The sequence below is a fragment of the Puntigrus tetrazona genome, chromosome 18 (assembly GCF_018831695.1).
Source record: "Puntigrus tetrazona isolate hp1 chromosome 18, ASM1883169v1, whole genome shotgun sequence".
NCBI classification, from domain to species: Eukaryota; Metazoa; Chordata; class Actinopteri; order Cypriniformes; family Cyprinidae; genus Puntigrus; species Puntigrus tetrazona.
The window spans coordinates 20,229,930-20,257,033 of NC_056716.1; the positions used below are offsets into that span (position 1 = coordinate 20,229,930).

General features: G+C 36.8%; 3 protein-coding genes across 6 annotated transcripts; 2 read left to right on the forward strand and 1 right to left on the reverse strand.

Moving 5' to 3' along the window:
* The first annotated feature begins 224 nt into the window (after positions 1-224).
* wash1 (WAS protein family homolog 1) lies at positions 225-8,872 on the forward strand. Its single transcript, XM_043264419.1, is given in 13 exon segments — positions 225-326; positions 883-1,023; positions 3,276-3,387; positions 3,734-3,880; positions 4,607-4,743; positions 4,847-4,982; positions 5,072-5,279; positions 5,563-5,640; positions 5,643-5,663; positions 5,666-5,737; positions 6,307-6,465; positions 7,510-7,578; positions 7,664-8,872. Coding segments are annotated over 13 exon segments (1,437 nt in total). The 5' UTR covers positions 225-318; the 3' UTR covers positions 7,813-8,872.
* A 53-nt stretch (positions 8,873-8,925) lies between these two features.
* Positions 8,926-21,402, reverse strand: ddx11 (DEAD/H (Asp-Glu-Ala-Asp/His) box helicase 11). 3 transcript variants are annotated; one of them, XM_043264418.1, is made up of 27 exons: positions 21,161-21,402; positions 19,330-19,419; positions 19,059-19,250; positions 18,312-18,398; positions 17,990-18,126; positions 17,840-17,891; positions 17,658-17,765; positions 16,885-16,972; positions 16,219-16,427; positions 15,991-16,143; positions 15,844-15,890; positions 15,120-15,199; positions 14,984-15,025; positions 14,812-14,879; positions 14,154-14,192; positions 13,944-14,070; positions 13,741-13,869; positions 13,560-13,672; positions 13,364-13,436; positions 13,173-13,276; positions 12,374-12,523; positions 12,225-12,293; positions 12,019-12,119; positions 11,354-11,438; positions 11,207-11,282; positions 10,939-11,093; positions 8,926-9,163 (listed from the first exon to the last, which is right to left on the reverse strand). In XM_043264418.1, exons 2-27 carry the CDS (start codon positions 19,393-19,395, stop codon positions 9,128-9,130), a joined length of 2,586 nt encoding a protein of 861 aa, XP_043120353.1. In that variant the 5' UTR covers positions 19,396-19,419; positions 21,161-21,402; the 3' UTR covers positions 8,926-9,127. The 3 variants fall into 3 exon arrangements, with proteins under 3 accessions (XP_043120353.1, XP_043120352.1, XP_043120351.1); XM_043264417.1 differs by lacking the exon at positions 21,161-21,402 and having other exon boundaries at positions 13,741-13,860; positions 19,330-19,737; XM_043264416.1 differs by lacking the exon at positions 21,161-21,402 and having other exon boundaries at positions 19,330-19,735.
* fkbp4 (FKBP prolyl isomerase 4) lies at positions 20,473-26,518 on the forward strand. 2 transcript variants are annotated; one of them, XM_043264422.1, is made up of 10 exons: positions 20,473-20,870; positions 21,927-22,071; positions 22,988-23,130; positions 23,211-23,331; positions 23,550-23,706; positions 23,860-23,950; positions 24,163-24,246; positions 24,431-24,616; positions 25,055-25,294; positions 25,399-26,518. In XM_043264422.1, exons 1-10 carry the CDS (start codon positions 20,781-20,783, stop codon positions 25,486-25,488), a joined length of 1,347 nt encoding a protein of 448 aa, XP_043120357.1. In that variant the 5' UTR covers positions 20,473-20,780; the 3' UTR covers positions 25,489-26,518. The 2 variants fall into 2 exon arrangements, with proteins under 2 accessions (XP_043120357.1, XP_043120356.1); XM_043264421.1 differs by having other exon boundaries at positions 20,474-20,870; positions 25,396-26,518.
* The last annotated feature ends 586 nt before the right edge of the window (positions 26,519-27,104 follow it).

Sequence of the window (27,104 nt, forward strand, 5' to 3'; positions counted from 1 at the left end):
ACAGTAGAAGCAATAACAACGATCATGGTGATAATAGTAAGACTTACGCAATAATAATAACAAAGTATTAACAGACGCTCAAATGTCTCATACACGAGCCACTTTTAGCATTTCAATTGACATTTAATACATTTTTAATATACATGTAGATAAATTGCATGCTTCGTATTTGTTTTGTTTTTATTTTTTTATTACGTGTTTTCCCCCCGCCGTTACGCGCTGACGTCAGGCGTCACGTGACCCGAGAGTGCGGAAGTTTTGAGCCTGAAAGACCGAGCGCCTTCAAGCAGCTGAACGTCTGCGCTTTTTGACACATAAATGGTCAGGTAAAGTGTCCCCTCTCTGTTTTAACCGCGACGTCTCGTAGACGTTTTGTAGTCGCCCGTTTGCGTTTTTCGCTGCTGTGTTTTCTTTAGCGGTGGCTGCAGGATGCTGGCGTTACGCATATCAAATGAGAGTCAGCGTCGTAATCAGCTGATTTGTTTCAGATACCTGTCGTACTGCTATTATAACATCGTGTTGAAAGGGCTGTACTGTGACACACAACGTAACCGTGTTTATTCAACTTGGGCTCTGTGTGTGAGAGTCATCATGTGACTGTCATTAGGTTAAGCCTCTGTTCATGTTGCTGTATTAGATTATGGTCTTTAAGATTGGATCTAGATCATTTGTATCTTTGGGGGGCAAAAAGCATAACTACCACATTCCCATACAGTGTACACTGAAGCATAAATATTATGCGGGTTGCCAGTTTCCAAATCGTATTTAATATAGCACGTCACACATGTTTTAGCCACTACTTTAGCAAATCATAACACTAGACTTAGTATTTCAAAAGTTGCTCATGCAGATTGAATGACTGTTTGCTGTGTATGTGCGTAGGATGACTCAGAAACGTTACCTGGAGGGACAGGTGTACTCTGTGCCGCTGATCCAGCCGGATCTGAGGAGAGAAGAGGCTGTGCATCAGATCACTGATGCGTTACAATACCTGGAAACCATATCAACAGACATCTTTACTAGGTGCACGTTTACACACACTCTTTTATACCGCAAAGTGCTTTTGTGTAGATCAGAGATGTAAAAGTTCAAAAGGCTAGAATCAATAATATTATAGCAGTTCACACAAAGGTTATACATGTGCGCTACTTTCTGAGTCGCCCATTCAGGTCTCAAAAATAAGGATTTTTTTTTTATAGGCGGATATGGATTTTATGAAAAATATTTTTGCCATGTATGTAGCTTTAGCAACATATTTTGTATTGTATTTTGTACAAAAATTGTTTTTTTTTCTGTTTATTTCACCAAAAAGATATTGCCTATAAATAATGTATTATTATTTTTTTTTTTTTTTAAATATACAGTAATGCTTTTTTTAAAGAAATTAATACTTTTATTTAGCACGGATGCAATAAACTGATCAAAAGCAAAAGTAAAATATTTATAATGGCATGAAGCGATTTCAGAGGGTCGCGTGTAACTAAAGACTTGAATATTTTTGGCATCAGAGAAATATGTTACATATTAAAATACATTAATACAAAAGTAAATAAATGCAGTCTTGATGAGACTTTAACATTTTGTAAATCGTATCAATCCCAAGCAATATTTAAATAATTAAAATGAACAACATTTCGGTGAATAACACCACAAGGCATAATCATGTGCGCAAGGCATAAAAACACATGCAAGTCTTCAGCAAACATAAGATGTAGTGACGACGCAGCACTGGTCCTTTAAGGGAAGTGACAGCTCGGTGTGCCGGCCCGAAAACCCCTCACACTGGCCTCGGGCCGTCTTTATTTTTGTGCCTGCTTAGTGAAGGATGGAGCGCGATTAGACCGTGTCAAAATAACAAAGGAGGGAAACACAATGAAAGGTGTGTGTTTTGCATGAGATGCTGTTGTGAGGGAGTGAGTGCTCAAATATGCTAATTCCAGCTGAACAGGCTGGAAAAACCATCCACAGCGTTACCATGACAACATGGCACGTAGGGGTCCAGGGAACATATTTGTGTGTGTGTGTGTGTGTGTGTGAAGCAGTGCGTTTCTAGGTCAGCTCCATTAAGCCTCTCCTTCCCCCCTTCTCTTTTAGTCATTCTTCAGTCATTTTCCCCTATTTCTAATGGAGGGTCTTTTCAGACAGTGTGTAGTGCCATAGGCTACAGAGGAGCACACTGACTCAGGAGTGATGATAGGACTTTACACATGCACAATTACGCTCTCATTCCCGCTGCATTTTGTTGATGTTTTCCGGCTGGCGTGCATTATCGCCGCCTTCTGCAATCAAGGGATCTTTTTTCCCTTTCGCTGTGTTTGTCCACAGAAACTGTAGAAATGGACAAACTAAAGAGATACGCGGCTGGTAAACACAGATGGCTTACAAAAGGTGTAATAAAAAGACATTATAATATCAAGCCTGGACAAATGGCATTGGCGCAGAGCCACCAAGGTCACAGTTTCAAAGGCTTATGTGCTGCAGTACACTATTATTCAGCATGATGTTTGGAAAATTTGCTTCTGAGTTTTTCATTTATCCAGGTTGAGCTGTCACTACTCCACCGAGGCTGCATTTATTTGACAATTAATGCTAAAAAAACATAAAATTCTAAAATGTTATTACAATTTAAAATAATTGTTTTCTATTGGAATATATAAAAAATGTATTTGATTCGGCATCACATGATTCTTCAGAAATGTCTTTACTGGCACTCAATTTAATGTGCTCTTGCTGAATAAAACTAAACTTTTTAAAAAAAATATATACATTTCTATATTTAATATATATGTATTTAAAAATATATATTATATATTAAATATATTAAATATATACGTATATTAAATATATTAAATATATACGTATATTAAATATATTAAATATATACATATTTTTAAATATATATGTGAGTGCATTTGTATATATATGATAAATATACACAGCAAACACACATATATTATGTAAACAAAAACTGTATATCTCTAGAGAATGTAATATCTCAATGGGACTTTTTTGCTTAAAGGGAATAATATAGATTAAAAAAGCAATGATGCACAAAATTACTAATAGATGAGGTAATTACTAATTCTAAAATTTAAATGATCAATGCTGATCGATTCTTTAAACATCAGTTAAACACATTGGTTTTAATCGCATTAACTGTGAAACAAAGAATCAAAGAAACTGAGAATTTTATATTCCACTTTTGTGAAGTTCTGATCTAAATGTGTCCGGCTGTATTCTGCAGCTGTAGTTTAACTTGGTTTGGTTTTTGACAGGGTGTCTCAGAGCGTGGAGAAGAACCGTGCACACCTTCAGTCCGTCACAGACCGGATCAAACTGGCTCAGGCCAGAGTCCAGAAGATCAAAGGAAGCAAGAAAGCCACAAAGGTGATGCAGATGATTCAGACACACAGAGATTCTGACAGTCGGTCACAGCGTAGAAGAGAAACTTATTCCACACCAGCTGCCTAGGGCAGAAAGTGAATATGAGATGTAGGTTGGGCGTAAGCTTATTATGAAAACTTATTATGAAAGGTCTGGGTCATTTTTTGCCTGAGCAACACAAGAAACTTTTTTCTTTTCCATTAATAACATTAAGCCTATTTTCAGGACCGTTAAGATTGTGACTGCTGTGCTGTTTAAGCTGGTACTAACTTTGAATTAAAGCACCAACTAAATGAATAATAATTTTTTTTATTAAAATTAGAGGTTATATGTCTGTGTGTTTGTGTAGGTGTTCTCCAGTGCCAAATACCCCGCTCCAGAAAAGCTGCAGGAATATTCGTCCATCTTTACAGGTGCAGTAGACCCCGCCTCCCAAAAGCAGCCCCGCTTTAAAGTTCAGAGCAAACTCCGCCCACTGGATGACAAGGCTCTGCAGGTGAACAAATTCACTCATTTGTTTTTTAGCTCCTGCTATCTTTCATATTTTGTTTAAAAAAAAAAATATTGAAATAAATGAAAATACAAAAATACCCTTATAAATTATAGTTTTTGTTTTAAATGAATCAAAAAAGCTGTCGTAATCTGACAATAAATAAATAAATGGCTTTATAAATGGACAAAAGGCATATTTAAAACGTTTATTGAACTTATCATTTAAAATGTAGTTAAATAAAGAATACATCATTTTTTAAATTGCAAAAATAAATAGGCCTATTTAAAACGTTTAAAAATGTAGTTTAGATAATTAATAAATAATTTACACTGAAAAATACATTGATTAATGTAAATGTTGTTCGATAAAATAATAAAATGCACATTTTAAACCATTTGCTTTTTATTTGTCCATTTGTCATTTTCTTTCTCTGTTGCTTTGTCAAAACCTTTTCTTGATCCATTTGCTAACTGAATGAAAAAATGCCTGTGTGTAATTCTCTCATGGAGGCAACCAATCAGCTTTCAGCTCAATTTCAAAACCCACGCAAATTTTAAAGAGATATCTGTGAAAAAGTCTGCATCAAATTATCTTTTTTTTTTTTTTTTTTTTTTCAAAGTTCTTTCGAAGTTAACGCTACGCTTGTAATGTCAAATTGCAACATAAAACTATCAGCACAAATTTATGTGAAATGTGTTTAGTGAAATGACCCATAAATGTGTTTTATAGGAGAAACTGATGTATTTGCCAGTATGTGTAAATGCTAAGAAGCGCTCTGAGGATGAGACAGAGGAGGGTTTGGGAAGTCTGCCGAGAAATGTCAACTCAGTCAGCTCCTTATTGCTGTTCAACACAACAGAAAACCTGTGAGTACACAAACACCTACACATATTGACTGAATGCTGCTCTGCCGATGCAACCTTATTAATGCTCGTATAATCATCCCTGTGCGTGTTTGCGTATTTTCAGCTATAAGAAATATGTGTTTCTTGACCCTCTGGCGGGCGCCGTGACTAAAACACACACCACTCTAGAGACGGAAAAGGAAGATAAACCGTTTGACGCGCCGCTGTCGATCACCAAGAGAGAGCAGCTGGAGAGACAGGTGAGCTGCTCGGTCATACCTGTAATGAAGCGATACACTGAAAACAGGATGAAAGCTCAGTTAATATCTCTTTCACGCTTTCTTTACAGACTGCTGAGAATTATTTCTACGTGCCAGACCTGGGACAAGTGCCTGAGATCGATGTGCCATCTTACCTGCCTGACTTACCTGGCATCGCTGATGACCTGATGTACAGCGCTGACCTCGGCCCAGGGTTCGCACCGTCTGTTCCTTCCAGCAACAGCATCCCAGAACTTCCTTCGTTTGGCACGGAGCATGACGAATCTAGTGGATCTGGTGGGATCAATAATAGCATTAAATTATGGCATTTTTTTGTTTTGTTTAGTTTTTTGAGAAATTAATTTCTGTAATCATGTCATTTTGAAAAATGTAATTTTTGTGCTGTTATATATATATATATATATATATATTAAAATATTGAATTATAAATTGTGTAATTATAATTATAACATTACATATGTCTATATCATTTAGAAAAATTATTTTTACATTTAAATTTTTTTATAAACATGAAATTAATTAAAAACATGATTTAATATTTACTTGTTTCTGTTTTAAGACTCTCATTTTAGGCTTGAGGCCCCGCTCTCCACCTCCTCCACCCCTCCTCCACCAGAGCCGACTCGGGTATCAGTCCCACCCCTGGAACATCCTTGGCTCCGCCCCTCCACCCCCACCTCCACCTATCACAGCAGACGGCACTGATGCCACGTCAAGTCAAGCCCCTCCCACAGGTAACATATTCATTCTCTTTTAGATTTGACTTGTCTTTTTAGCTCAGTATGTCATTGTAGAGTTAACACAGGACATTGCAAGTGGTCTCTTTACATTACAAAGGTTGCATTTATGTAGTCAAAAATACATTAAAAACAGTAATATTGTAAAATATTACTGTTTTTACTAATTACAGTTTAAAGTAATTGTTGTTTGTTTTAATATTTATTCAAGTGTGATTTATTTCTAATGCAAAGGCTGAATTTTCTTCATCATTACTCCAGTCTTTAGTGTCACATGATCCTTCAGAAATCATGCCAATATAATGATTTGCTGCTCGAGAAACATTTCTGATTATTATTAGTGTTAAACACTATTTTTAAAGGAAACATTCTTCAGGAATTCTGAATCTCATGTATTCTCGCAGAATGAAAGAATTAATTTTGTAAATAAAAACACTTCTCAAAGTCGTCCTAAGACTAGAAAGGGGTATTGTTTTGCTTTTAGGACAACTTTGATGCGAGCTTTTGATACACTTTAGATGTTGACTGCTGTAAGTCGATCACTTTCCGTCGTGTTTGTGTGCCAGGGACAGTGAAAGGAGCCCCTACTGAGGTGTTACAGCCATCGGACGGCCGGGCCAGTCTGCTGGAGTCCATCCGAAACGCTGGAGGTATCGGGAAAGCGAACCTCCGCAATGTAAAAGAGCGCAAGATGGAGAAGAAAAAACAGAAAGAGCAAGAGCAAGGTCAGACGCCCACAGTGTTTACACTCTGTACTGAAAGCGCACTGTCAAACAGGGTCAATTAGAGGGTGTTAACATCAGCTAAACCGCTATTAGGGTAAGAAACTTGTTAGTGTTTGCTACTTAAAGCATTAAAAAAAAGCCAAGCCATATTTAGAAACTTTGAACCTGTAAGCAACATCCTAGTAACCGCATGGATACGCCCTGGCAACCATCCAGAATATATCTAAAATGCACATGCATTTATTTTTGCAGGATTAAGTGTGCAAGAGTACTCATTTTTAAAACAAGAGGAATTCATTGTGTTTTAGTATTGCTGGTATAAGCAAGAGCTCTGTGGTATTTGGAAAGGTCAGAAGAGAAATTTACTTTCATTAAATCTGCCCTATTAAGCCTTTTTAAATCTGCTTGACATTTGCTCTGAAATCGACTGACTCCGGACTCGCAAAGTCTCAGATATTTCAAATCCTTCAATGATATATTATCAATGGATAAACTTTGTGGTCTTTTGCATTTGCCATCTCTGAGAGGTAATTACTAATGATATAGAACTTGGGTGAGAGTAAATGCCACACTTAAGATTTAAAAGAACGCAAACGTAATAATCTTTGCTGCTTGTTATTCTTCTGAAATATGTACTGTTTGCTGTAGTTTTTTTTCCCTCTGAAGAACGCAAAAGGAAAGGTTTAGCTGGAAATCCAACCTGCTATTTTCTTTTCAATAAAGGTTCATGGAAAACGGATGCTGCGGAGCCTCCAAAAATGTTAAAATGTAATCTGTGATCAAATCATCATTACTCCAGTCTTAAGACATTATTTTAATATGCTGTTTTGCTGCTCAAAAAACATTTTGTATCATCGTCGATGTTAAAAACAGCGGTTTTAAGATCAGTTAGTGCAAGTTTCTTTCAGATTTACATTTAGTCTAGGACTAGGCTTAAGCCTTGTCTGTGAAACCAGGGGAGTGTTTAAATGAAGTAATGTGTAAAATTTATAGAAAGAGTTTTATTTCCTGTTGCATAACCTAACTGTTGTCTTTTTTTCCCAGTTGGGGCAGCGGTGAGCAGTGGAGACCTGATGTCTGACCTCTTCAATAAATTGGCCATGCGCAGGAAAGGTGCGTCCGAATCCTTCGTTAAAGCGCCTCAGTCTTCAGCGCTTTCATCCTACCTGATGCATCTTTCACTGTGAACATTTGACAGGTATCTCTGGTAAGGGCCCGGCGGGTGGAGACTCATCTGAAGCACCTGCCAGCTCCGGCAGCGCGTTCGCCAGGATGTCAGATGTGATCCCGCCCCTTCCAGCGCCGCAGCAACCCACCGCAGAAGATGAAGATGACTGGGAGGCGTAACCATGGCGACCCAGAGTTGAGTGCCAAATTCGAGATCGGAGGGCTGAAATCCTCATAGACGGGGTCTGGGGATATTGTCTCTCCAAGGAGAGCTGCGGAGTGTTAAGTGAGACGTTCGGTCTCTTATTTTGAAACCTGAAGGTCCATGAATTAAGTGTAAGATGATGTGTTCTATATGTCATTAAAGCCCTTATAGTCTGAAAGATTATATTATTAAAGTCAACATGACACAGAAATTCACTATTTGCATTCTTCATCAGGGCAGATTATTAAATTTTTTTTTTTGCAAATGTACATTTTCAAGCAAATTTGATTACTTTAATATGTTTATAATATTATATGATACTATTAAAGCGATACTGTTATACTGTCAAATAAAAAAAAAATCAATATTTTACAGAACAGCTGAAATTTACAGTATTATTTAATTTCTAATAAATTAATTTCTTGGCTTTCGAACTATAGCGCTACTATTGCAACCATTTAAAAAAAAAATAACGATTTACAAAATACAAAAATTTCTATAAATATGGAAAAATCCCATCTCTGATGCATACTGTAGGTGATATTCTTCCTAGATGAGCTACAGTATGTAGCAGGGCACCTGGTATCCCATAATGCAGTGTGCTCGTTCATTTGATGAATGAACTGAAAGTGATATCGGCTATTTTTAACGTAATTTAATTCATATTTTACAGACTAGCAAACATTAAGACAACTGGATTAACAAGGTGACTGTAAATACAGCCTATTAGCATGATTCATTTGTGCATAAAAAAAATTCGCTTTTCATCTGACATCTCCTTCACAGAAGTAATTAGTAAATATTAATATTACTCACTTTCACTCACATTATGGTTGTCTCATGTTGACTTTAGTAATAATTAACTGCACTTTTTGATGAATATTTTTCACTACTTGTGTGACATCATGAAGTTGATGGTGAAATAGCCTTTTTTTCTTAACGAAACAATGTAAAAAGCGGCTTGTATTTTTTGATATTAGCATCTCTGGTATTAGTATCTTTAATACAGGCAATAAACTCTGTTGTTTTAGCCCATTTGAGCGAGTCTATTAGCTTCACATTTTGGATTACAAACACGGAGACCAATCCGGCCTTGTAAAAATCAGCTTTAATTAAATGAAAGTCGAGAACTGAACCAAAAACGCACGCTGAAACGCAGAACCAGAGGACAGAAGTGGCAGAACTCCGCCTCAATAATTCACGAGGCCAGAGTAGCCCAACAAACATTCATAATGCAGGACACGGCGTAGCATTTTTACACACGCTGCTCGGCCTGTCGCGCCGATGACCTCAGAGCGGCGGTCTCTGTCGCTTCTCCAGGAAGAACTGCGGAATCAAATAAAGGATCAGACAGGGAGCATACGGCTAACAAATCATCCTCGACTTCCTGTCATTAGAACAGACCTGCTTACAGAGAGCACAGCTGGAGAACGTCTGTCTCATTAAAACAGCAAGCAGCTGGAGAGACACACTTCACACGCTGCTGTCTATCACTCTGCCACAAAGTCACTCTACTGTTTGAGCAATGAAGCTGAAAGCATCGAGCGATACCTAGATGGCCTAGACCTTATAACTACAACATCTTATTCAAAATATTTTCATTTTAGAATTGTAAAATTACAATAATTTAAAATGATATATTATAAGTTATATGATTGTTGCAATTCATTTTTAAGTTACAGAAATTAAATCAATAAATGTACAATATAAAGTATGCATAATGGATGTGATTTTTCCATTTTTAAATGATTTTTATTTATTTTTTGCAATTAAATAAAAATTTAAAAATATGAAAGCAAAAAAACTAAGTCAGAAATATTGGTGTTCTTTAAAAAAAAAAAAAATCAGAAACAGAAAAAATTGTTTTAGTAGTCATAGCTAAACTGTAAAAAAAAAAAAAAAAAATCAAAATCTGAGAAAACATTTAAGACAACCAAAAAAATAAGTTAATAAATATATAAATTTAAATATATATATTTTTTAAATTGTATTATACAGTGTATCTTTAGGTCTTAAGATACAAAAAATCATTCCTGATGCAGATCCTTGCCAAGGACGGGAAGGTTACTTTTAAAATGTTATTTGTTACATATTACAAAATACATGCTTTAAAAAGTATTTTGTATAATATTTAATTTTATAAACTTAGTCTAAATACTTAACTTTAATATTAACTTTAATGTCTTGTTTTTATGTTAAACACCTCTAAATATGAATGTGTGGCATGAATACACTTAAAGCAATTATAAATGCTATGGAAAAGAAAAAAAAATGAAATGAAAATGAAAAAAAAGAAAATTATAATCTTAAATGCGAAACTAAAACCACCATTAGGTAGTCTTAATGAAAGAGTCAGGGGATCATATGATTTGTTCAAAAGGACTGATTCGTTTAAGAATCAAGCAAGCGATTCATGTCATTGAATTATTCTCAGCTGATTCGTTCACTATGTGGTTTCATTCACAAACCAAATGTTGCTCACAGACTCACAATAATTCTGATGTGGGTTTCTAGAGACAGCAGAAGTTAAGTGCAAGTAGTCATAAATTCTATTTACACCATGTTAGGAAAAAAAGTAGCATTTTCTTTGCAATAAGTGATAATTAGATGCTATTAATACTCCTTGCAAACAGTGGCAGATGTGTGATGGGAAAAGGGAGAAGAACGGTATAAGTTGATATTACCGATATTACAGCCTACTGTGACGTTCCATCCTTTCCCACATTTATAAGTAAAATCATCTTTTCATTTCCATTAACAGTTACGTTTGGCTTTCTGGTTTTCTCTTGCATTTTAGTGAGTCTTGACTGTAGCTTGCACTCTGCAGCAGCCTCGAGGTTAACTTCCGGTCATTTTACATGAATATTAAAATAAATCAATGACATTAAAATCACTTAAGTAATCGCTTTGGTCATCTAAAATACTTTTCAGATGTAACTGTAATTTGATAACGGCGGTGCTTGCGTGCTGTTGCTCTTTCGCTGATATCGATTGCTTGTATCGTCTTCATCGGTAAGTAGCTTTGGATAAAATGCACTCCTAAATGACATTTAAAACCAAAAAAGTGGGCAGGATGTAGAACGTATGCACAGTACACTTACCCTCCTGGCGCTGGCGAAGGCAGGACCAAATGTCGTGTGTGTGCGTGTGCTGGATCGAATCCATTCGGGAAGTTTGTGCAGCGTGCCTGATCGGGCGTAGCGGTGATCGCAGAGAACAATACATGCGTAGTCGGCCCGATGACGGATCGCACGACCTGTGTGAGGTGAGGAGAGAACCTGAGCATACTAGTCTTACATGGAATAAATATGTTATATATAAATGTGTTAAACACGGCACTGAATTGCAGGAGTACGGGGCTCCGCCTACCTATGGATTGATTGACAGCTTTCATGCAGAGATTCTCAATCAGTGCCTTTCCAGGACGTTTACCACCAATGTGAGGCTGAAACGGAAGGGAGAGGGTTAGAGATGGCAGATTTCCCCCAGACGCGTCATCCCTGCGGGAAGCCTCACCATGGTCTTATCCAGATACGTCATCTTCTCCTGCAGCTCCGGTGACTTTATGTTGGGATACGGCATTCCCACCATAACAATACATCTGAACAAAAGCGTTTCATTCAGGGATTAAACAAACACTTGCTTTCGCAGATGAAGACAAGGGCCCTTCATACATCATTGTTCGTTCATGCAGTATATTATAAAAACAGTGCTGTTTTAGTATAATTAGTTTTGAATGTTTTTAGTTTATTTAGCTGCCAACTAACTGAAATAAAATAAGTTTAGTTTTATCATTAATATAATATCATAGCATTTATTAATAGTTTAATTAGTTTGTATTTTAATTCTTTTAGTTTTAGTCATTTTGAGTTTTTTTATCAGTTTTGTTTGATTATATTAGTAAATAAAACTACTATATTACTATAAAACTACTAAGTTTTTGTTCAACCATTTTTCGATTTTGTTGAAAATCTAAATGTTTACATTTTTCAGTTAACTTTTTGTTTTAGTTAATGAAAACAGAAGCATGTATACTATATGCATACTATATTAAATCTTTTATACTGTTTTCATATCATAGTGTGCTTCATGCATATGGAACATTTCTGAGTATTTATGCATACTGCCTACAGTATATACACAGCAATAATAGTATGGCATGCGATTCTGAATTGTTTTACCTGCCCAGGTCATCAGAGAAGTTGATTCCTTCGCTCATCTTCCCTCCTACCACAGAGAATAGCAGCGCCCCTGTCTGGCCACTTCCGGCATTACTGCAGCGCTGCATTAACGTAATGCACCATAACACCTCGTTTACCCCAGATATAAACGTGCATACCATTTCTAATTGACATATTAGCACAGCAATAGTCACGCTCTACCACACCTGTATACATTTGGAGTAGTCACTGAGCACTTGCTCAACCTGACTGGCCTTTTTCGGCTCCTGGAAAATCTGAAACGCGCAAAGAACATCTTAACTCGTGCATAAACTGACCTGGCGTGATAATAATGGTAATACTGGTGTCTGTGTACCTTCTTCTTAGTCTCTAGCCTCTGTAGGACACCAGAACGCTCCCAGTGTCCCAGAATGCTCTTCTCGTATTCGTAGGAGGGGAAGAAACAGACCACGCCCCCCGGCACTACGTTACAGAGGTTTGAGAGAACACGGCCCGTCTCCTCCATCTGAGAGAGGTTACAGGTATAAAGCTTTCATTTATTTGACTGGAAGATACAGTGAAAACAGGAATAGTGTGAAATATTAAAATAATGATTTTTGATCAGTTTTTTGCAATTTGGCAAATTAAAAAGAATACACGATTAAATTAAAGGGAATACAATACATCAACATGTTACTTTTTACGCAAAAAAGTAGCTTAACAATTTTTACTGCTCCTTCTGATCACACACTGCACGTAAGAGATGTTCTTGTGTAAACGATTAAATCAAGGTGGATGCAAAAAACAACGCAAGTCTTGTTTTCTGATAAATGTATCAAAATGAATTGAAGTATTGATACACAATTAAAGTATCTGCCAATGGGTTCAGAAAAGTCAACCGAATTACAATTTTAAAAAAGATTTAAAGATGTTTAGATATTTGTACCGGACAACAAGTTAAAAAAAACTGACAAAGATATTAATTTCTTTTTTGCAGTGCATGCAACATATAATACCGGTTATGCTGAATCATGGTTATGCTTTTAAGAACTTTTTACTTTATGTTTTAAGCGTACAACTGATGATACTTTGCGGCCATAATTTAAGATGAGCAGTTTTTTGTGTTTGCTTGCAACCATCTGTGGGTAGTTTTAATTTGCTCATGTAAGTTTTACCATCTGTGGCGTGTCTCTAGTTTGAAAAGTGAACTCCAACTGTTGTCCTGAGGGGCCGGCGCAAAGGACTATGGGTAGGATGTTCTCAGGGGGTATGACATGACCTGAAGCCATTATGCAAGAGTTACGCACATAATAAGCAACATTGCAAAAGATAGCAAGAAGAAATACGCACAATGCCATAAACTCACCACATGAGAACTCTAAAATACGTTCTTCCGTGACCCCGGCGGAAAACAGAAGCTGCTCTTTGAAATCAGCAACCTGCAAAACATTAACAAAATCAGTCTTTAATGTGTCCGTTTAAGGTTATGTAACTGAGACAGCTGTGTCACTGTGTCTAACAGCGTTTGTGTGTGTGTGTGTGTGTGTGTGTGTTTTGCTGACGGGCTGCATGGTTCCCCCAGCGATGATCACGGCCCTGCACTCCTGGACGATCTGCGAGAAGTGAACTGCGACGTTCAGCAACAGGAACTTCAGACTGCTCTGAGAAAGACAAGCTGGAGAGGAAAAGAGAATTACGTGAGAGAGATAATATCACGTGCATCCATGTCGGGTATTTACTTACTCTGCCTCTGTATCACCACTCGTCCGTCTTTGTTGGAGTTAGTGAGGGCAAACAGGAAACTTTCAACCAGCATCATTGGAGAAGACAAGATTGGTTTGTCTTCTACTGCCATCTGCTGGTCTGAAACATCTAGAACATCACCGCTTCTCTGAGTAAAACCAGGATGTGTGAGGAAGTAAATGTGGACTGAGTCTGGACTGTACCTGTAGGCTTGTTCTGAAGCATCTGAAGGAAGCGTCCCAGTCCTTCGGTTCGACGGTTCTCTTTGTTCTTAGATCCGGAGTGTGTGTTTACACCACTGCCTTCATATTTCTCCACAAATCCAAACAGCTACGCACAAGGCATGCATCGTCTGTGTGTGTTTGTGTTCAATTTTTTTTTACAATTTTTCATTAATGCTTTCTTGTACTCACTTTTTGGCTGATCATGCTCTTCTCAAAATATTTCTGAACCTTCAAAAAATAGATGAAACCACATTAACAACTCTACCAATGTCATTTGTAAATATATAAATGGTATAAACGGTAACATTAAAAAAAAAAAAAATTAATAAAACATTCTCATTTAGGATATATATATATATATATATATATATATATATATATATATATATCCTAAATTATCCTAAATGAGAATGTTGCATTGGCAGCTATCTGAAATAAAATAAGCCTAAATTAAATTAATAATAATTAATCATAATTAATTAATTATAACTATTAATTAAAACAAAAATAAAAAATAAAGCTAAAAATAAAAAAAGCTTATTAAGCTCATTTTAAATATTCATAATAATACAATAGTATATCATTTATAATAATAAAATTGGTGTGGTGTTGTTATTGGTCATTTTGCTAATTGAAATAAAGCTGAAAAAAAATCTAATTGCAATATTTGATGAAAAATTAAGACTTAAACCAAAATGAAAATGAAAAATGTTGCACTGGCTCTGAAACAAAGATGTTTGAGATGAATTATTAAAATAGTTAAAAAAAAAGAAAGAATTAAAATTATAAGAAGAAACATACAAATGTGAATATATCATAAATAAATAATACTGAGTCAGTGTAATACCTTAAAAAGGTTTATGTTATCAACTTGAGCCTTAAACAGGAAGTCATTAATGGTCAGCAGCTCGCTTCCTGTTTTGTACAAAGATTCAAAATCAGAACTCTTCATAAAAAGGAAGAAAACATTTAGGAGTGAAATGTGTCTTGTGCTCTACGTGCTGGTTGTGTTTGTTTACCTGGTTGGCAGGACTGAGTGTTCGGATTCTGACCCACTTTACCTGTTAACAGGAAAACACGGCAATAAATCGGCTAGATAAAATGAGAAGGAACGAGATAAAATGCACAAACAACACGGTCTGCCACGCAGCTTACCTCCAAGTGTGCGCACAAGTCCCTCCAGCACAAAGAGGATCTGTTTGATGTACATCAGATTTTTGGCCTTCAGTCGACTTCTGCAAACATACAACGTGATAATATTTACATGATAGTGTGACCTGATGTCTAAAACATTACTGTAATAGCTAATAGGCTTAAATTAAATTTCGAATGACCTTTCATCATGCTTTTTCCCCACTCACATGCTTTGCGTAAAATTTTACAAATAGAAAATAATTATTTTAAATGGTAATATTTCATAATGCTGTCAAATGATTGAATGACGTTTTCTTTGCATAAAATATGCATGTGTACTGTGTATATTTATTATGCATATATAAATACACACAAATGCATGTATAGATTTAAGAAAAATTTGTTTATATTAAATTATATGAGTATAAACATAGAAATGTAAATACATGTAAATATTTTCAAAATATATACTGTATGTGTATTTATATATAAACATAATAAATATACACAGAACACACATACATTATGCCAACAAAAACTTTTAATGATGATTAATCGTTTGACAGCACTAATGTTTCACAATATTACTGTATTTACTGCTTTTTTTGCAGAAGAGATAGCATCAAATTGACTCATTTTCATTTTGTGAACATTTTTTGTGTTCCAGAGAAGAAAGAAAGTCATATGATTTGGAAAAACATGAGGGTGAGTAAATAACAAATCAGAAGTGTGTTGTATTTTTTACCTGTAGCGCTCACAGTACTGAGAAAGCTGTGAATGAGCCCTGCAGAGCTGAAAAATAAGAAACACACATCAGTTAACCACCAATCTGACTACACCGACCTGATCTGTCTGTGTGTGTGTGTGTGTGTGTGTGTGTACACGTGTGTACCTGTGCTCCACTGATTTCAACACTGTGTATGGCCGAGATGGTGTCGGTCAGGTTATGAGCCTCATCTATAATGACAATCTGATCCTTTAGTTTGATCCCGGAGGCTTTGCGGGTGGAAGCATGGAGCAGCGACTGATACGGCAACACCACCACCTGAGAAAGAGAGGGAAAGACAGTATAAAGGTTGTATACGAGCCAGAGTGTGCTGCATCAGGTGTGTGTGTGTACCTGCGCTGCTGGTATGGCCATCCTCGTGCTGTAGTAAGGACATGCGTGTGTCTCCCGGCCGTGCTGCAGGAGCTGCTCCACGTCTCGCACCTTCACCAGCACCTCGTCCCTCATCGCCGTCAAACTTTCAAAACCTGAGAATGGACACGTTGCCTTGGCAACGCCGCGTCGCCGTTTCGTCTCGGAGTCGGACGCCTTTTCTCGCTTCTCTGCAAATGGAGGTCAGAACTCATGTCGTTTTTTGACAGATTATGTTAACACTGAAATGTTTACATAATATATGTGAGTGTGATATATATAAATACATGCATGTATACACTTAGGAAAAATTGTATATTAAATATACTATAAATGCTATAAATACATTAGTGTTGTCAAATGATTAATTGTGATTAAACATGTGTGCTGTGTATATATATATATATATATATATATATATATATATATATATATATATATATATATAAATATTTATTTATTATATAAATTATATGAATATAAATACATGTGAATATTTTCAAAACATACTCTGTGTGTGTGTGTATATTTATGTATACATAATAAATATTACTTATATATAAATATAAAACTCGTTTAATCGTTTGACAGCACTAATTTTAAATCAGCTGAGTTTGATCTGGCAGAGATTGTGACAGCGTTTCTGACCGCGTTTGTTTTTCTGCATTTCCAAACAGCGGTCGTTCATCATTTGGACGTTTCCGAGCCGGACGACCTCTGGATTAACACACAGGTTCTAAAAACAGCAAAATGACAAACACCATTTACCTACCCATTTACGAATGCACGAGAAATTACTGTCGAAAATTGGCCTTTTGCATCGTGTCAGCGCCGACTCTCCAAAAAAAGTCGAACATTTAAAAGTTATTTACAAAGCAATACAGCACTATTTTGATTATAGACACTCATTATTAAATACTATACGGTATCATGATAAAAACGGATTAAAGAATGATCTTTTCATTATATGCTACTCTTTAAAAGCTCGGAATCTTTTAAGAAATTGATACTTATATTTAACAAGGATGCACTAACTGACAAATAAATGCTTTACTTATAAACTTTCCATTCATCACTTATCGAAAATCATACAAAATAGTTTCTATAAAGCTGCACAACTGTTTTCAACAATGAGAAAAGTTTCTTGAGCAGTAAATCTGCATATTAGAATGATTTCTGAAGGATCATGTGACACTGAAGACTGGGCTAACGGTGCACCGCAGGAATGAATTACGTTTCAAAATACATTTAAATACAAAGCAGATATTTAAAAATGTTAATTGCATTTTTTTTATCTAATGCATGCAGCCTGGGTGAGAATAAGAAACGTCTAAAGACCCCTAACGATGGTATGTGTTCAATTATTGCTAGTGTTATTAATAATAGTGATGAAAGAATCACAATTCTGAGTGCATGCTTACCTGTCTGGAGCCCAGGTTAACCAAGCGAACGACGGCCCCGTACGGACTCTTCTGCACCTCGTGCACAAACTGAGCCAGTTGAGAGTGAGTTCGGCTGCAGTAATAAATCTACAGATGAGAAACATAATGTTAAACATGCACAATCACTTTATCAGCCAATGATGGTTAGAAGAAAGTTGCACCTTAGTGACATGATCCTCCTCCAGGTCTTCATCATCGTCCTCATCACACAGCCTGCAGAGGAAACGCTATGAGAAGTCATGGCTGGAAAACACACACACACACACACATACATACATACATACATACACACACACACACACAATCAGTACCTGGCCTTGGGTGTGGCCTCATCATCACTCTCATACTCTGCTACAATAAGCCCCTCCTCCTCTGGAGTGTGTGCCTCTGACTCCGCCCCCTCTTTGCTCAGCTGCAGTAATTTTACAGCCTCGTCTTCTTCACTGGCCTGTTAAAGGTACAATCAACAACCTGATACTTTCACTGGGTAAATGTAATATTCATGATCCAGATCCATACTCCATTCAGTTATTTATGATTTGCAAAGAATTAAGAACTGAATCACGTAACCTTGTTTGTTTTCAGGTACAGATGGTTAAAACAAATCCCAGATCCCACTGTTTATACACTCACTTTTCTTTTCATGGCATATCTGAGCTGGGCATTGTGTCGGATCATCTCTAGTCTCTCCTCTCGCTTCTTCCGTTTCAGCTCTTCTTCCTGAGTAAAATTGAGGACAGGTTAGATATTTAACCTCACAATTTTTTCTGTTCTTTAGATGCCACAGACCCTCATATATGATAATTCTTGTGTGAAGGACTCCCATAGCATAATGATAGCAGCTAGATATTTATATATATATATATATATATATATATATATATATATTGTTTTTATAATATATTATTATTAAATTTTCTACCCACTATAAAACTATATTGATAGATTTAATATTTATTTTAAAGAAAATTGTATTAACATCAATTAAATATTTTAACAAAACTAATTAAATCTTGATTTTGTATTTCTATTTTATATCTTGTATTTATTTATGTATTTGTAATTTTTGTATTTGTAAACCGAGGTCAGATATCCTAAAATATAAAAGACAGCAAGATTTTATTAATATATAAAGACCCTATTCATAAATAATTAAATAAAAATAAAATAATAATAATATTTAGAATATATTAATTTTTAACTTTTTATAAATGCCATTAGATGCATTATTTATCTGATCATTTTAATCACTTTTGTATTTTATTATTGTTTGTTTATTTATTTATTAATACATTTGATTATTCTATCATTGAATATAATATTTAATAAACACATGACTCTGTCTGATGAACAGTAAGAGGCACATAATAATTCTCATACCTTTAACTTGTTCGCAATGTCCCTCTCCGCTTTCTTCTGCACAAACTCAGACACCCAGTCTGGCTCTGATGCTTCTTCCACAGCGTCGCACTTCTTCTCAGGTCCATCCAGAAGTTTAGCAGCCTCCCGTTTCTTCTCCTCGTGGTCTCTCAGCCACGTCAGGGCACCACATATAAGACTCAGAGATTTTCCCTGCAGGATCCAACACAAGAAAGCTTAGACATTCAGGGTCATCTTAAGTGAGATGAACGGACTTCACGCGCAGACTGACCGTGCCAGTGGGGCTCTCGAATATACCGACTTTCCCCTGATCCAGAGCCGTGTAAAGGGCCTCCATGAAGCTCTCCTGGATGGGATAGGGCTGGAAAGGGAAAGGGAACCGATCGCTCTTGCTCTCCATGTCACAAAAAACACAAAAAACTAGCGCCTGTTATTTCATATAAAAGACCTGACAGCGTAAACTTCCTCGAACAACCGCGCCAGTCTTCTGCTTCAGCCAATGAAATCGCTGGAAAACTTCTTATCGTATAGGGACCAGCGTCAAATTTTAGTCTTTCATTTAAACCGAATGAAGAAACTACCTATTCCCCTTTCTAGAACATCTTCGGGTGATTATCATTCTTCTATTTAAACATATTCTTTTATTTAAACATGAGTAATCTTTTCTTTGATGTCCATGTATAATGATATATATATATATATATATATATCATTATAATTAATTTCGTTTTTTTATTTCAGTATTTATTCATATTTTGAAATATATAGCTTGAAATAGCCTTTTGTTTATCCTTCAGGTTTTATTTTGGTTTTAATAATTGTATGCACTTTTGTGTACTAATATGTATATATATATATATATATATATATATATATATATATATATATATATATATATATATATATATATATGGAAGTGCACAATATACATACAAATAAATATTTTTAACATAAGTGCATTATTCTGTTTTATTACATACAACATTGAATACAATAAACATCATCAAGCAGTATAGTAGACAGGCTACATATATACATGCTCTCTTTTATCTCTGTTAAATAAGAATCCTTTACTGTCATTTTTTTCTGGTATAGACTATAATTCCTATGCTTTGTTTTTGATGGGCATTAAAAGCAGAATCTTTGAAAAGGCAACATTTTCTGTCAATTTAATTTAACATTTTATAAATGTTCCTTTGTTTGGTTTTTATTTTATTGTTACCGTTTTTAATATATGTATATTGTCTTATTTTGGATATTTGTCGTTCTATCCTTGCTATAAGTTTAATGTACGTAGTCTGGCATCATCATTGCAATTAAGATAGCAAAATTGTAATCTAATTGTATTAGTATTTCGTATTGACTGTAGTTAAGAGTTTAGTGACGGTGCCTAAACTTGTAGGCAGTTCTAGACGCTACCATCTCAGCTCTCGCGCAGCTCTGGAAAGTTCGCTGAGTCGCGTCAGTTTCCACCGGCGGGCCGAACGTTATATAAACGCCTCGCGCATCTCGCCTGCGGACTCGAGAACTACATTTAACAAGCACGAACCGTCAAATTCAAGCCGCGGATCCCGAATCCCATTCCTGATAGCGATATTAATCCCATTTAGCCCTGCAGACGTCGAGTCTCCGGTGATTTCGGCAAAGGAGAGACCTCGGACAGATACTCCGTGAGGTCTAATTTTGGGCTGTTTCGAAGGAAATAATAATATTAAATCAAAGATGACTGCAGAAGAGGTGGTGAGTGAAGGCTGTAGCATCCCCGTCGAGGGTGAAGACATCACCCCGAAGAAAGATGGAGGTGTTTTAAAGGTAAATACTGCAGTGCAACGAGCCGCATTGACTGTGTGAAGGAGGTGTGACTGACTGAATGAACGTTAGAGACAATATTTCTCTCTTTTGGCTCACTTTACTGCAGCTGTATGCGAATAAATGCATCTTATTTGTTTAAACATTGCTAACTGGTTTCAAACACCGCCTGTTGCTAATTTTGCAGCATTGCTAGATCTTTCTATCAAGCGTGGCGAGCTTAAAGGGACAGTTCACCCACCAAAATGACCATTTTATCACAATTTAATTATGATATAATGCGTATAATTTACCTCAGATGTCTACCGGACTTTCTTTTTTTATGTCCAACGGAGCATTACATGTTAGACAAAACATTTGAGGTTGTTAGCTCCGGTCACCGTTCGCTTCCATAGCCTTTCATCGCCTTTCGTCTGGTATTATATGCAACGAAAGCAAATGGTGACTGATATTGTCATTACGTCTGAAAAGTCTTGCTGTGTTCCAGAGACAAACAAAATAAAGCGAATAAACGACGACACGAGTCCTATTTTAATTGAACTTTACTTTCAATAGTGTTGCAATGCTGCATTTTTATTTGTACGGATCAACCACGTGGATTATGTAAACATTAAAATGTGCATTTTGCATCTATATGCAAGCGACACGTTTGTGTAATAAAATGAGTGGCAGTTTGTGAAGCATGCATATGCAGGTCTTCATGTAATTTCTTATAGCTTCTTCCAGGTTCGTGTTTTTTTTTAGATGGAAAGTGATTCAGACAGGAATTACTTGTTTGGGATAATTGAAGACTCTCTATGTAATGCATTTGAGAAATAATAGTCTGAGCGAGCTGTAATTATAACGTTCAATAAGGCGCACCCATGCAATTTTAAAGTAATTTGCTATGCACAAAATAGTTTAAACGGATTTATTGTTATCAAGTAATGTATTATGAATGTACGCATCAGGCATGAACATTTTTCCGTTTGCGGTCTTTGAAGATTGACAGATCACAGGTGTAATGCAGTGTGACCTACAGATTGATGATTAATCTCTCTCTCTCTCTCTCTTCTACAGATGGTCAAGAAGGAGGGTACAGGCACGGAGCTGCCTATGACCGGCGATAAAGTATTCGTACACTATGTTGGAACGCTGCTTGATGGCACGCAGTTTGACTCCAGCCGTGATCGAGGAGAGAAGTTCTCCTTTGAGCTGGGCAAAGGTGGGTGCTGTAAGAGTGAAGAGGGTTGAATGTTTATCTGCGCTCTCTGACATTTAAACAGGTCGTTGAAGCCGTAGGTTATATGGAAATGGCACCCGTTACGATTGGTTCAAGTATTAGTATTAGTGTAAGTAGTGACGGATCGTTTTTAATGACGACATAGTTTTGTAGGCTAACCTGTAACTCATCGTCACCCTCGTTCCCCTGATGGAAACCCAATAGGATTTTTATAATGGCTTTTAGATTAATTTAGAAAGTAAGAGCGGGGAGCTTAAGAATTTTGAAACTTAAATATAAAAGCTAAACATAGGCTATGAATATCCAGAAATACATTCTGATAGAAACAGCATCATAGATTGAGCTAGAAAAATGTTTATTAAAATGAGCAACCTTTGTAGCCTGTTAAGACAAGTGAAAGCTTTATAAAATTCTCTGATGAATATTATGCGATAGAATAAAATGTCTGTGTTAACAACAGACTGTATTAGAAGCATTTAACCGAAAATCCATTCAAAACACTGATTTTGGGATGATGGAACTCGTTTATGGGCTTACAAAATAAGTCTTGTGTGTTACATTCGAGTCAAACATATTTAAAGAAGGTGAGTTTGACAAGGATTTGTTTGCGCATCGGTTGTTGATTGGACGGACGCATATCTGAATGCGAGTTTTGCAGTCGATCGTAAGGAAGGGCTTTGGTTTAACGGCATCAAAGTCAATCATTTCACTAGAACATTGACATATTGATGAACAATTATGAGGTCGAAAACGCATGCACAAATTGTTCACAGGTTTGTTTCTATTTCATCCCGAATGTAAACCATCTTAAACTGAACGGTGTGCATTGTGGGAATGACGCCATTCAAAGTTGATCAAAAATGTCTTGCCATAAATCATCATTTTCTCTGTCTCGCAGGTCAGGTGATCAAAGCGTGGGACATCGGTGTAGCCACGATGAAGGTTGGCGAGATCTGCCAGTTGATTTGCAAGCCCGAGTATGCCTATGGAGCTGCTGGCAGCCCGCCCAAAATCCCACCCAACGCTACACTTGTGTTCCAGGTGAGGTCCAGATACACCAAACAGGCATGCATTCAGGAAAACCGCTTGTGTGTTGACGTGTCCGTTTGTTTGTCCGGCAGGTGGAGTTGTTTGAGTTTCACGGGGAGGACATCACAGATGAAGAAGACGGCGGTATTATTCGCAGGATCATCACTAAGGGGGAGGGTTACACAAAGCCTAATGAGAGTGCATCTGTGGAAGGTAAAACACTCTTCTTTATTCCTATACTAATCAATAAATGAAGAGCAGTTCATCTGTGTCAGTCTGCAAGAGACTAAGAATGAGTAAAGCAAACGTTATAGGAAGCTAATGTAATTCAAAGAAATAGTTGGCCCAAAAATTGCTATCTCTAGTGAATTATTCGCTTAATCTTAGTGCACCCTTTGCGATAGTAAAGTTTTTCCGTTTCTTTGGGTTAGTGTGGCTGGAGGGCAGTCACGAGGAGCGCGTTTTCGATGAGCGTGAGCTGAAGTTTGAGGTGGGAGAAGGAGAGAGTTTGGGTCTGCCTCCAGGTGTGGAGAAAGCCCTGCAGTCTATGGAGCAGGGGGAAGAGGCGCTCTTCACCATCAAACCAAAGTAAACGCACGTTTCCTACACCTGCACTCAACTGATGTCCATGTTTTTGTTCATATATATATATATATATATATATATATATATATATATATATATATATATATATATATATATATATATCCCAGGTATATATTTGGTGTGCATCAATCCCAGGTATGGCTTTGGAACTGCTGGCAGCGACAAATTCAACATTCCACCTAATGCTACGTTGCAGTATAAAATCAAACTGAAAGCATTCGAGAAGGTCAGTGTTTCCTCTGAAATAAAAGCGGTGCACAGACGAGTTAGAACATGGGAATAGGGGGTTTATATTTTAAGTATCTTGTAGGTATGTAATGTAACACAATAGTGCGTTTTCTATTTAAAGTAAAAAACGAATCACGCAGTCTGCAAGTCGTCAGTTAAGCAGTCGTTATCAGCGGATATGAGCTCAAGATGTTGTGTTCTCTCACACAGGCCAAAGAATCCTGGGAGATGAACACGGTTGAGAAACTAGAACAGAGCGCCATCGACAAAGAGAAAGGAACTCAGTATTTTAAGGTAACGGAAATGTCATGCACACTATTGAACAGTCCTTGTTTGCATAATGCATGTGTGTGTGTATATTTAATTATATTTGAATATGTAATATATAAACAAAACTTATTAAATATACGCGCGCGTAATCCCATTTTATTCTAATAGTATACTGTTTCAAGAATGGGAGTGTGTTTTGTGTGCACAGGAGGGGAAATACAAGCAGGCATCCATGCAGTACAAACGCATTGTGTCCTGGTTGGAGCACGAGTCCAGCCTGCAGCCAGAGGACGAAGAGAAAGCCAAAGCACTGCGATTGGCTGCTCATCTTAACCTAGCTATGTGCTACCTAAAGCTGCAGGAGCCTAACCCTGCCGTTGAGAACTGCGACAAGGTAGGAAACGAACAATATTTTTGATGCTTACGCGTGGTTATGCGTTCACAATCATATCAAAGAGCTGCGAAAGTCAATACGTTGTGAGGTTAACGCTCATTTATTACCAAAATCTATAATGTTTTGATTTAAAATGATTGATGAGAACAATTAGCATAAGCATAAATTCCAGATTTCTTGATAATTTGTAGTACTTTTTAAAATTTAAGTGCTTATTTTTTACTGAATATATTATATTTGCTTTTCATTTTAGTTGAAATTTTATGTTTGTGTAAATTTTATCATCATTTATAAAATGCAGTTAGTTTCTCTTGAATCCTAAACCTAATTTGCTGGTGATATTAAATAGGGACCCTCGCTGCTTTCTGCCAAAAAGTTCTTATTTCTCCTGATTTCTTTTTGCTTTTATTTATTTATTTATTTTGCGTGCGCGTAAAGGCACTGGAGCTGGACGCGAATAACGAGAAGGCCTTGTTTCGACGAGGAGAGGCACTGGTCGGCATGAAGGAGTTCGACAGGGCGAGAGCAGACTTCCAGCGCGTCTCTCAATTGTATCCAGCCAATAAAGCCGCGAAGAGCCAGATCGTGCTCTGCCAGAAACATATCAAAGAGCAACACGAGAAGGACAAGCGCCTCTATGCCAACATGTTTCAGAAGTTTGCGGAGCGAGATGCCAAAGTGAGCGCATACAGCTACTAGCTCTTAGTCACTGCTCAAACCATTTCCCGCCAGATATCTGTTGTCTTCCATCTAATGTTGATGTTTTTTGTTTTTTCCAGAAGGAAGCGGAGCAAGAAAAGGAGGAAAAGAAACCGAATGGTAGTGCAATGGAAATAGATGAAAACGGAGCCCAGGAACAAACTGCAGCATAATAGCATGCTTGCGTGCGCGTTTGTATTATTTACTGTCTTTTGTGTTATGTTTTTTTTTAAGGTTTTTTTTTTTTTTTTTTTTGTACCGTCTGTAATATCTGTCCCTCTGAAGCGACTGTTCGTGTGAATGAGGACGCGTACTTGCTTTGGTTTCTAATCTAATGTAGCAAGTGGTTTGCTTTTGTACTGTGGCCAGGTGCGCGCTCGCGTGAGATTGCACAAGTGTATGAATGTCTGTGCGTGCGATACTGTAAGGCAGCTAGTCGACCGGGCCGCGTTCTCTCTTAGAGATGGTGGAAATAATGCGGACCTGTCCTCGGTCTGTCGCCTGTAGTGCAGCCTCTCTCGCCGGCTGCCGAACCATCGCCGATCCTTAGAAACTCTCGAGTCGCACTGCTGTACAATAAAGCGCTTTTCTGTCCTGCCACTAAACTTTACGTGAAGTGCATGGAAATGAATGCCAGGGCAAAAAAGACTGTTTTGATTTGTTCATTCGCTTTATTAAGAACATCTTTTCACTGTTAAATTCTTTGTGTATCACAACTGGAAGCATTTCCGTAGCGAGTCTCTGCTGAAGTCTTACAAGCGTTTTAGAGGAGAAACCACGCACTTTTCCTGTGAAGAATCGTCTAGTCTCTGCTTCACTTGTTTTCTGTGTGCAGCCTTTTTGTTCAGATTGTTCCATCGCAGAATATCATCAATACAGGGCTGAGATGTTGGCCGTTTTAATATACAAGGCTAGAACTTGAACTTAGACCTACAGTCTGTCGTCTTTTTTTTTTTCGGTTTTGTCCCGTCTTTTCATCTTTTTGTGGACAAAGTACCCCATGATTTCTCCATAATCGCAATTGCGCGCTGTAATCGAATGGTGACTTGTTACTGCAGAAGAGGCTCTGTGTGACGGAGCTCAAGCAGGACAGTAGTACTGTAGTGTGCTTTGTGTGGGTTAAAGCGAGACATACAGATTCTGTTCCCATGTCCTTCATGCGCCTCTGATGTCGACTAGAACAATTAAACAAATTCAGAATCCTCCCGATGTGGTGTCTGATTTCTAGCATTTAGTACAGTGCGAGTAGCACAGAATGTCTCCAAGATACAGTAAAATGACTGAAAGGGAATTTTTATAAAAACCTTATTTCTTAATATTAAGTCTATTAAGTTTTTTTTTTTTTTTTTTTTTTGCAGTGTAGTTCTGAAGATACAAGCTGAGATCATATTTAATTTCTCCCCATTCCTTTTTTCTTAACTTGTAAAAATAAGTATACTTGTATAAATCTCTCTCTCTCTCTATATATTTTTTTTTTTTTTTTTTTTTTTTTTTTTGTATAATTGAAATCAACTTCAAAGTTAACAAAATTGCCCCTAGTAAGTAAAAAATATTTTTAATAGTCTTAAATTATTTGAAAAAAATAATGTAAACCCTAAAGAGCATTACTAGAATTATTTCTAATTTTTAATATAACTTGTGATATATTACGACGTGAAAATGAGCAGCTTTGTCATTAAAATTTCAATAATGTCCCTTCAGATGGTGTGTTTGACAGTAGGGGGAGCCTCGGACTCCAAAATGCTGAGCACCGCTGCATTAGACCAACTTATTTGTCAATGAATGAAAC